We start from the raw sequence: 11,069 nt of genomic DNA on the forward strand, positions 1-11,069 counted from the left end.
GTCTGAGGAAGAGTAGAGCCAGTTCCTGTTCGTTTGCATATCCTTTCCTGGAATCTCCTCGGGTCTATTTGGAGAGTGGATATTTTCTTATTGATTTGTAGGAGCTCTTTATTATAGGTCTGTGGGTAAAACTGTAACATTTGCAGAATATCTCGCCTGGCTTTAGAACATGTGCATATCAATAGGCGTTCAGAGGTGGAAAGAAGTATGGCTTTAGTACATTTGCATCATTCCTCCGGGGTGGAGAGAAGTTCATCTCCATATCAGTGGGTAATTACCTGGGCAAGGAGGGCTTATCTGTACCCGAGAAGTGAGGGGAGGAGTGGTTTTTGGAGTCTTCTGGAGCAGGAAACAGAAACGGCCCCAGACTGCAGTTTGTGAGCAATACACGGATTTTAAACTTCATTTCTCCCTTTGACCGATTTCGGTTTTTAGAGGTATTTTGCACCGGGATTTCCTCTCCCGGGACTTACAGGTCTTATTAAGATTGGACCTTGGTTATACAAGTTGCAAGCATGTCCTCCCCGGCTTATGGCTTGTGTTTTGACTTTGCTTAGGAAGTTTTGCTCTGCAGAAAGCTTTGACTTCCACGTAACTGAATTTCTGTCTTGCCTCTGTTAGGCAGGAAAATGGATATGAGCAGGGTGGAAAGAGAACAAGGTCAGCAAAGCCCCCTAGAAAGGACTCAGTTAACCAGTTAAAACTAGAAATCCAGAAAGACTCAGAGTTAATGAGTTAATCAGTTAAAGCTCGAAGTGTCAAGGAGCAACTTGGCCTTGAATGTTTGGATATTCCCCAGATACAGAGAAGTATCTGAGCACAGCCCGTGTCTTCATTGTGTCAATTAGCTCATTGTAAGATTTACTCAAGCCTGCTAAAAGGCCCACCGATAAACAGCATGATAAAGACGAAGATCCCACCTTAAAGCCAAAATTGCATTTAGGAAAAAACCCAGGAGGTTTAGGAAGAAAGATTCTTGACATACTCGTTAGCAAACAGGTAACTCTGCCCACATTGGAGGAAGGGCAGACACATTCTTGATCGATAAACTAATTTTGCAGAATTACCTAGAGGACTGATAAGAAGGTTAATGTCTCGTCGAGGATCCGTGGGACCACTTAACAAGCACACAGCCTAGCCCTCTGTCCCATTCCTGAAAAATCCTTCATTAAAAGGGGGAACCCTCAACCTTTCAGGGCGCTCCTCTCTCTCTCGGAGGTCGCCTGCGGTTCTTTCTAAGTAACTTTAAGTAAAACTTTTATTCTGCTTCACTGCTGTGTCTCTGCCCTTCAATTCCGTCGCGGCGGCGACAAGAACCGAGGAAAACACACAGCGTCTCTCCCCCGACACCTCGAAAGCCTTCCGGGTTTTGGATCATATTTAGAATCGCCTTCTCTTTCCCAAGACTTTGAAAAAGTTCCCCCACGTTTACGTGTAGTCCCTTGACCGTTTGCATTTCACACTTAAATCCTTACGCGTAAGGCTTGCGATCTATCTGTTTGCCGTCCGTCCCGGTGTAAAGGGTGAGCGCGCCGGATTTCCCCTTGTACAGGAGGGGCCTTTCCATCTTCCCCTGAGTGTGCTCTCTGCACACACTCGTCCCGGTTTTCTGGTTGAATGAAGGACCGGAGGCCGGGCCGGAGGCTCGAGCACTGGGGGCGGCGCGGGCAAGGCTCCGCCAGAACCCGCCGGGCGCGGACAGCGCCCCGTCACGCACTCCGGACCCACCGTCCAGAGACCCCGCAGACCCTCGCGTCCCGCGCACACGCGGCGCCTCCGGGACGCCGGTGGGAAGCTCTGCGCGCGTTCCGCCCCCTCGGACCTCCGGCGCCTGCCCACCCCCGCCCCGCCGGCCTGCCTCGGTCCCCCGGCCCCCGCGTCCTGCCGACCGCCCCCTACCGCGCGGCCGCAGGTCCGTCCGCGGCCTCCGCCCGGCCTATCTCCTCCCCGGGCCCCCCGGCAGCCCCGCCCGCGTCCGCGTCCGCCTCCGACCCCGCCGGGGCGCGTGGTCCCTCCGGCCCGGCTCCAGCGGGGCGGCGCCTCGCGGCGGGCAGCGCCAAGCCGAGCGCGGAGCCAAGGGCCGCGCCGGGACCCGGGCCGGGGACGCCGCTGCTGCTCGCTTGGCCCCCGCCCGCCGCAGGCGACAGCGGCGAGAGCGGTGGGCGCGGGCCGGGCGCCCTCCCGGGGACCGTGACTCGCCCGGGGGCACCTGCGCGCTCACCGGCGCCGGGCCGGGGAGGCAAGGCGGCCCTCGTGAGAGCTTGCGTCGAGGCGGCCGGGGAGGAGCGGACGCCGGCGCCCCCTCCGCTGCGCCCAGGGCCGGGTTCCGCCGTCGGGACCCTTGGCACGTGCCCTCCCTTGTCTACTTCTCTCAGCGCGTTCAGGTCGGTCACGGCCATCACGCGCCCTTCCTTGGAGGTGGAGAGGCCCACGGGGGTCCTTGGGGACTCAAGTGGGGCTCCGGATGCCAGGCCAGCCGGGATGAAGGATTAGGCGGTGGCATTCCAGGGCCCCCAGCTGTTCTGGGAGAGGGGCAGAGTGGGGAGCAAGCGGCCGGAGCGGGGGCTCCGGGGGGCGCCCTCTCCCCGCCCCCAGTGGCGGCCCCCGCCCCAGCGCAGTCACTTCCAGCAGCTGGCTTCGCCCCGGGGCCCTGGGCTCCAGGCGGCCCTGAGGGGCCCTTGGGCCACCCGGTTCCGAGTAAATGGCGTTGGGCACTCTCTGCGTGCCCTTGCATTTCTGCTCGCTGAGAGGCCCCACCCAGGACTGAGGCCCGTGGAGGGGGCTAGACCGGAGGTGCTGCCCCTCAGCCTGACTGGGGGTGTTGGGCGACTGCCCCTGACTCCTGTGGGAGGGCCATGAGGCTGGTGCGCCCCTGGGCAGGAGCCCCTCCAGTAGAGTCTACGGCTGCTGCCTCCACTTGGGGCTCCCAGCCCCCACCCCTTCTCTAAGATCGTGCTCCCCTCGAGCTCCTGTTTCTTTGAGGGCCATGCCTCTGATTTCGGGGCTTGGTGCCGCCTGAAATAAAAGGCAGCTTCCCCAGAGACCAGCTCCTGATTAAATTGCTCCCTTGGATACCACCACCCTCATCTTCTTTCTCACCACCCTGGGGGCAGGGCTGAGTGAGGGGTCTCTGGGGGGAGGCTACGGAGCTGGAAAACCTGGGCGACCTCTCACCTCCCAGGCTTGTTGAGGGGCAGGTGCCTGCCTTAGTTTGCAGGGGGCAGGACCGAATGCCCTTCCTCAGGTTCCCAGGATGGGCTCCAGGACTTTCCTCTCTCTTCTCACCTGTGTCCTTAGAGTGGCTTGTGGGGCCAGGCTGGGGTGCCCGCAGCTGGTCCTTCCTGATACCAGAGGCGTGGCTGCCACATCCGGCCCAGACTAGTGTGTTAACGGCCTGGTGTGTTCACCAGGGTTACCCTGTGGGCAGGGAGGTGAGACTGCAGCCCGCAGTGGGGGATGCTGGAGGGGCTGTGTTAGCCTTGGGAGCGGGGGACCAGTTGGTCTTAGGGCGCCCTTGAGCAGGTGTTTTCTCTCTGGTGCACCTGCTGGAATTTCACAGCTGGGTTCCAGGTGTCCACAGGCTGGTATTTCAGGGCCATGGACGTCAGAAGGCCTTGCCCCTCTCAGGTCAGGGGGCTGGGTGACAGGTGGCTGGCTGTTTCCCTAAGGAGGGAAATGGGGGAGGCTTCTGAGGAGGGAATGGGGGAGGCGGCCCTGCCTCAGCAACAAGCATTTTCAGGTTTTTTGGTCCCTGTCATCATGCTATCCCAGGGGCTACAGCATCCTTAGTTCGGCACTGAGGCCACACCTGGTGGGTCGGACCTGGTAGCCAGCGGACCCCTGGAATGCTGCCCAGCACCCCCATGCGTGGCTCCAGTGGAGCTCAGACTGGCTTTGCGAGTGGGTTACTTTTCTCAGCGTGCGTCCATGGGAGGTTCAGGAGGTTGGCAGGAGAGCCAGCTATTCTCCTGGCTCCCTTACCTGCTCACGTGGAGGGGCACCAGTCTTAGCGATGGCATGCTATGAGCTTCCAGTCTTCCTGTGGGCAGAGAGGCACCCAGCTTGGAGGAAAATGAGGCCATAGCCTGCTGCATCCCCGTGCATTTCTTCTGGAAGCACTTTAACATCCATTAACCTTGGAGGGAGGGTCACCAGCTTGGATAACTCATCAGGAAGCTGGGACCCAGAGAGGGCAATGGGTATCCACAGTCACGGGCACGAGGCTGAGATGGCGCAGGGGCTGGGCTCCCTCCGTGCAGCCCAAGCACCTCACAGCCAGGCCCTGGGCCTAGTCAGCCACCCGGTGTGGGGGGGGGGGCATGGAGAGCGCTCAGTGTACCTGTTCAGTGGGCACCCTCACCCACCCGTGTGGCAGGGCTTGGGCACGTGCGCCAGGGGAGGTTGTGCCCTGGTTGGTGGACACTCCCAGGAGGGGTCAAATCCAGGATGGGGCCTCAGGCCTCTCTGGAGACCCCAGAGCTGGTTGGAAAGGCTGCTGTGATGGGGGGTGAGCAGAGTGCCAGCTTTGGGAGGTGTAGGGCTGGGGGGCCGGAGAGGCACTGAAGGACCTGTTCACGCAGGAGCCCCACGCTGGGGCCATGGGCAGTTTGTCCACCCTGGGCCCCTGCACGTGCCCACCAGAGCACGGGTGGCCTGCCCTCCAGCCTGAGGTCCTTCCCCCTGGGATCTCTGCCAGCCACCTCTCTGGGCGAGAGGGCTTGGCTCCAGTCCAGCTGTGCCCCAAGCTGTCGTGGGCCTGAGCAGGTGGTCAGCCTCTAGATCTGAGACCCCTGGCCTCTCAGGGGGGCCAAGAGCATGGACCACAGCCCACAGCTGGGAGCCTCCGAGGAGGAGGAGGGGCTGTCTTGGTGCCCGGCACCCAGGGCAGAGGTGAGGAGGGGTGGGGCTCCCCATCACCTCCCGTGTCCGTCAGCCTCCATCTCTGGGCCCTGAGCACCTCAGGGCTGCAGTGTGAGGGAGACCCTGAGTAGCGTGCAGGAGAGGCTGTTTCCCACCGAGGTCTGAGGCATTTGGGGTCACCTATGCTGGGGTGCTGCCGTGATAAGGCCCGAGGTGGGCTGTGGGCAATCTGGACAGAGGTGGCAGGGAGCGGGCACAGGGTGTGAGCCTGTGACAAGATGGAAGTGGGGGTAGAGGGACTTGGAAACGTGACGGAAGCAGTCTTTCGTGTGCGGAAATTGAGCAGGAATGTGATGCCCCAGGGAAAACTTGAGTCCTGGGCCCTGCCAGGCCAGACACAACTGCCAGGTGCTGGAGGAGGCAGCGGCCTGGCCAGTGTCCCAGGGGCTGCAGACCCACCCAGCATGGCTCCTTGCGCTCTCTCTCTGGGGCCAGGGCAGTGCCCGCCTGGCTGACAGCACCTTCTCCCCACAGATGTCAGGCTGGTGTCTGGGCAGTTCCCGCAGTCCCCGCAGAAGCTGTCTTTCTACAGCTGGTATGGCAGCGCCAGGCTCTTCCAATTCTGCGTGCCCCCAGACACCATGCTGCTGTGCTGCCTATTCCACGTGTCACGGGGAGGCAGCCCCACGTGTGCCAACGTGGCGATCACCGTGTAGGTGCCCACCCTCGCCGACCCAAGGCCCACATCTGATGCCTGCCCTGCTCTCCCTGCTCCAGATATTCCGCTACGCCGCCCCTCCGGTCATCAGCCCCCTGGGCACCAGCTTCCCTGACAATACCTCTGTGCAGCCGTCCTTCCTCGTCAAGATGCTAGAGAGCAACGCCTCTGTGACCATCTCCCACCCTGCGCCCGGGGACTGGTTTGTGGCTGCCCACCTGCCCCCTTCATCCCACAAGGTTGAGGTGCAGGTGAGGAGGAGTGCCGCCCACGTAGAAGGGGCAGGACCCCTCGGTGCAGGAATGTCTGTCCTTGGCAGTTCCGTCCTCAGAGCAGGCCTCGCTCCAGGCTGCCCTGCCCAGTCCTGCCCACCCCAGCCGCCCCCCCGGGCTCTCTGCCCAGCTCCCCCACACGTCTGCATTCTTGCCCCCCACCACTCATTCTTTCCCTAGGGCTTTGCTCCCACCTGTGCCTACGTCTTCCAGCTGGACATGCTGGTCGTGAGGGTGGTGGAGGTCTCCATTCTGGAGCCAGATGTGCCCCTTCTGCAGACCCTCCTCTCCCGCCCCAGCTGCCTCAAGTGAGTGGGAGCCCTTGGGGGAGGCCCAGCCTCTGGCTTGGTGGAGTGGGTGGGCCTGGTGTTTGTTGTCCCTGTGCTGGTAGGAAAGCCAGGGGCCTGGGCCTCAGGGGTGTGCTGGGCAGTGGGGCCTCTTTGGCCACCACCCTGAGTGCAAACCACATGGGAAGGTTGGTGGAAACTGCAGAACCTAAACCAGGCCATACCCCTTGGCCACAGGACCTTCATCCCTGTGTACACCCAGGAGTCACGTCTGGAGCTAAAGGGCTGTGTGTCCAACGGGAGCCTGGGCTGCCCCATGCACCTCACCGTGGGCTCGGCCACCCTGCCCAGCAACTTCCAGAAGGTGCTGGCCTGTCCCGTCCCCACTGGGACCTGCCACCTGCTGCTACCCTCGCTGCCCTGGGGCAGGTGGATCCAAGTGACAGCCAAGAGCCTGGGGGAGCCCCAGGTGTCCGTGGCATTCAGCATCGTGGCTGCCCTCACAGGTGGGTTGTGCAGGGAGGGCAGGCCGGGATGTCTTGCCCCCTGCCCTTGACCCCCACGCCTCCCTCCGGCTGAGCCCTGGTGCTCCCGTCAGCCTGCAGGCCAAGGACCATGACCTCGCGGCACCTTCAGAGCAGCCTGAGGCACAGCCGCAACGCCTCCGCTGGCCTGCTGCCCCTGAGCCTCAGCCTCCAGGACCCGGGCGGGAGCCACGGGCTGGGCAGTGGCTCCTTCTGCCAAACGAGGTACCCCGTCATGCGGGAAGACGTGGATGTGGTGTCTGTGCGGTTCTGGTCCCTGGACAGGGTCTCTGTGCGGGTACAGTTGGGCATGCCCTCGGTGATGCGGCTGTACCTCGACACAGGCGTGGACGGTGGGGGCTCCCTCACCGTCTCCCTGCAGGCCAATGAGGTAGCTCCCTGTGACCTGGCTCAGCTGGGGCGCAGGCCTTCCCGCCAGCTTTGGCATGGAAGTGGGGTCAGGGGGGCCTTCAGGAAACAAAGGGTCCCCAGCCAGCTTGGACCCGGAAAGGGGCTCTGTCCGAGGAAGGGGAGGCCTACTCCCCATGGTAGCATGGGCGCAGGGTTGTGCCTGTGGGTGCTGCTGGGGGCTGTGTGTCTGTAGACCAGGAGCCCTGGGGCAGTGCAAACCTCAGAGAAGGGCACTGCATGCCAGACTGAGTGGGAGCTTCGGGCGATGTTGGTCCTGCCTGCCCGGTGGCCGACCTGGGCTCGGGCTGACCCTGCACGGCCCCTGCCAGACCGCACTTGCAAACAACACCCTGGTAGTGGTCTGCGTGAACACCGCCACCCCCTTCCTCAGCCTCACCACCTCGCTCAACTGCACCACAGGTATGGCGCGCGGCACTGGGCCCGCCACCCACTAGCCCCTGGCTGCCCTGACCAGGCCTTCCCACCCCTGCAGCCTTCTTCCAGGGCTATCCCCTGTCTCTGAGCCCCTCAGCTCACAAGGCCACCCTCGTCATCCCCTACCCAGAGACAGACAGCTGGTACCTCTCCCTGCAGCTCGTGTGCCCTGCGGGTCCTGAGTGAGCACACCTGGGGCTGGAGGGAGGACATTTAGGGCTGCCAGTGGGGGACAGGCAGCAGAAGGCTGAAACACTGCCTTCAGGACCAGGGGCAAGGCCACCCGCTTCGAGTCTGGGAGTGACCCATCTTCCTGCAGGGTCACTTGCCCTCTGGGAATCAGGAGAGATCCCCTTCCTCACCTGGCCACCCCTCCTGCCAGCACACAGGACGGAGGACTAGCCTAGGACACAGCCCTGGGCAGACTAGGACTTGGGGCAGAGCAAGGGGAAAGGGGCATCATGGCCTCGGCAGATCTCATGGCCACTGTCCTCCAGGGCTTAGAGCCCGGGGGCCTCAGTTCCGGGTTCATGTGTCCAAGAGCCTGGTGGGGGCCCTGGCGGGGGATGGGCCAGCAGACCGCAGCGGCCTTCCCGGGGTCCTTTCTCACAGGGAGTGTGAGCAGGCTCTGGTCCCGGTGGAAACCACCTCGTACTTGGTGCCCTGCCTGAGTGACTGCGGGCCCTATGGCCGGTGCCTCCTGCTGCGCAGACACAGCTACCTGTATGCAGGCTGCAGCTGCGAGCCAGGTGAAGGCCAGGCCCCCAGATACTCCTGCCCGTGGCTTCCCAGCCTCCAAGGACTCTGCCAAGGCTGGGAACCGCTTCTGCAGCAAGGGCAGATGTCCCCTCCCCACTCCTCTCTGTTCCAGGCATGCACAGAGGTGACTGAGATGACTTCACCGCTTGACCCACACTTGTCCCACAGCTGCCTGTGTGCCCACGCCTTCTCCATACCTGTCTATACCTGCTGCCCACACCTGCCATCACCTGCCCACACGTGCCCCATACCTGCCCTCACCTACTTCACCTGTCCATACATGCCCATGGCTGCCCATAGCTCCTCTCATCTGCCCACACATGTCCCATACCTGTCTTATAACTGCCCACATCTGCCCACACCTGCCCTATACCTGTCTGCATCTGCCCACACTGGCCTACATCTACCCACACATGTTCCACACCTGTCCCGACCTGTCCCGACCTGTTCCTGAGAGAAGGGCTTCTCTGCAGGGCACTGGGTGAGGAGCAGGCCCTGAGGTTCAGAGGGCCCGGCCTCAGCCCCCTTGGTGTAACATTGGCCACAGGCTGGCGTGGGTGGAGCTGCACAGACAGGAGCACAGCCCAGATGGGAGGCCAGCGGAGGCCAGCCACGCCCCTGCTCACCCCAGCAGCCTCACGCCCCTGGCTCCTGTCACCGTGTCCACGCGCCGCTCCCTCCCGGTGGAGGCCTCCGTCTATGCCGGCACCATGTTTTTCTCCATGGTGGGCCTCTCCTCTGCTGTGGGGAGGGCGGGGAGGTCTGCGCCACGCTCACCTCCCTGCCTTGCAGTTCTGCCAGCCTGGGGAGGCGGTGCTGTGCATGCTCAGCTATGACACGCTGCAGTGCTGCGACTTCTTGGGCTCTGGCGTATCCATCTGGGTCACCATCCTCTGCATGGCGCGGCTGAAGGCAGCCCTGAAATACGTGAGTGTGCTCCCAATCCCCGCGACTGGGCGCTGGGGGAGCAGAGGACCTCACGTGCAGCATGTCGTGGGACAGATCAGAAGGAGGGCGTGCTGCTGCTCACGGAAGCCCACTGGAAGCAGCTGCTTTCAGATATCAAGGCACTGTGCTGGCAGGTTGGAGGGGCCAGGACAGGAAGGTGGTGGGCAGGGTTAGGTAAGGCCCCAGCCTGTCTCTCCTGGGACTCCATTTGGTGAGAAGGCCTCACCCGAGGCCAGAAGTCCCTGAGAGGCCGTCAGTTACGCTCCTGGAATCCCTGGTGCCAAAGGCACTGTGGGGACTTTTCTGCCAATCCAGGCCTGGCTACTGAAGGTGCATGCCTGGTGCCCTGCCGGGCCAAGTTTCGCCTCAGAAAGTCACCTGTGGATGGATCAGGGCGCTATGGCTCCCAGCCGCGCAGGAGCTGGGGGAGGCGCACCTTCTTCCCAGTCAGCGGAGCAGGACAACGTGTGCCAGCAGTTCCGAGGGGGGGGCAGAAAATGCTGGGGGCAGTGGGGACAGCAAGATGACCTGCATGACCAGGCCACCTGCTCCTGTTGGACCTTGGGGCTTCACTGATGAACCTGGGCTCCTGCGACCCTGTGGCTGTCCCTGTGTCTTGCCCAGGTTCTGTTTCTTCTGGGCACGCTGGTGTTTGCCATGTCCTTGCAGCTGGACCGCAGGGGCGCCTGGAACATGATGGGGCCTTGTTTGTTTGCCTTTGCAGTTATGGCCACCATGTGGGTAAGGAGCTGGGGCAGCCTCATGCTCCTGGCCCACATCCCTTCCCTGGTGACTGGGGTGGGGGCATGGTCTCTCCACTCTGTGGGAGGACAGAGCCCAGCCCCTCACTCTGGCCATGCCTCTCACCCTGGGCCTGAGTCCTGCACACCTGCTGATGCCACAGGTGGCCCCCTCGGGGCCCAGCATGCCTCATGCCTGAGGACCCCTCAGGTCTTTGTGCCAGTGAGCCCCCTCCAAGCAGCCCACACCTGTGGTCCCCTGCTCGGGCCTGGGCAGGCTAGGAGTTGTAGCCACCCCTGCCCAGCCCCCCCACCCCATGGTCATGTGGCGGTTTTCTCCAGGTATACCGCTGTGGGCACCGGCGCCACTGCTACCCCACCTCCTGGCAGCGCTGGGCCTTCTGCCTCCTGCCTGGCATCAGCATGGCTGCCGTGGCCGTTGCCATCTATACCTCTATGACAACCAGTGACAACTACTACTATACCCACAGCATCTGGCACATGCTCCTGGCAGGGAGTGCCACCTTCCTGCTGCCGCCGAGGGATGCGTACACCAAGCCCTGGGCCTGTTAGCAGAAGCTCCCCTGCCACTATCAGATCTGCAGGAACCACCAGGAGGAGCTGTACGCGGTGACGTGACAGGGTCGTGGCAGCTCTCAGGATGACCTCTCCAACCAGGGGCAGGACTGAAGGAGAGGGACCCCGTGCAGATCAATTTCCAGCTGAATAAAATTGCCCTGCACACCTGTTTGCTTCCTCCTCCTGAGGAGAGAACCGCATGCCCCAGCTCCCCTGTGCCCACTGCCTGGCTGTTGCGGTCCCCCTGTGTAGCCTAGCTGGTGTTTGCAGCGGCCCCTGGGCCTGGGCCTGGCTGCCTGGAGAACACAGGTACTGTGTGGGGAAGGCTGTGTGTTCTGACCAGGGGATGGTTGGAGATGTGAGGAAAGATCCTGCCAAGGCTGTGATTGACCCAGAGGGACAGAGGAGGCCTTGCCCACCTCCCACAGGTCCCCGCTGCTAAGGCTGGGGACTGTGCCCTCCCTGCATCCCTGGCTCTGACCACTGTGTACCCCTGAATGCCAGCCTGCCTCAGGCTTGCGGATGTCCCCACACTG

The 11,069-nt window shown here is 62.5% G+C and overlaps 1 protein-coding gene across 1 annotated transcript; it reads left to right on the plus strand.

The window, feature by feature from the left end:
- Nucleotides 1-1,941: 1,941 nt before the first annotated feature.
- PGAP6 (post-GPI attachment to proteins 6) lies at nt 1,942-10,899 on the plus strand (the record flags this gene model as incomplete). The annotated part of the gene is given in 14 exon segments (XM_057488030.1): nt 1,942-2,158; nt 5,395-5,570; nt 5,638-5,829; nt 6,031-6,158; nt 6,375-6,643; nt 6,736-7,052; nt 7,402-7,492; nt 7,566-7,689; nt 8,120-8,256; nt 8,814-8,891; nt 8,894-8,991; nt 9,059-9,193; nt 9,839-9,955; nt 10,297-10,899. Coding segments are annotated over 14 exon segments (2,376 nt in total), but the record flags the coding sequence as incomplete, so codon positions are not given.
- Nucleotides 10,900-11,069: the final 170 nt, after the last annotated feature.

This window comes from Manis pentadactyla, chromosome 10 (assembly GCF_030020395.1).
Source record: "Manis pentadactyla isolate mManPen7 chromosome 10, mManPen7.hap1, whole genome shotgun sequence".
NCBI classification, from domain to species: domain Eukaryota; kingdom Metazoa; phylum Chordata; class Mammalia; order Pholidota; family Manidae; genus Manis; species Manis pentadactyla.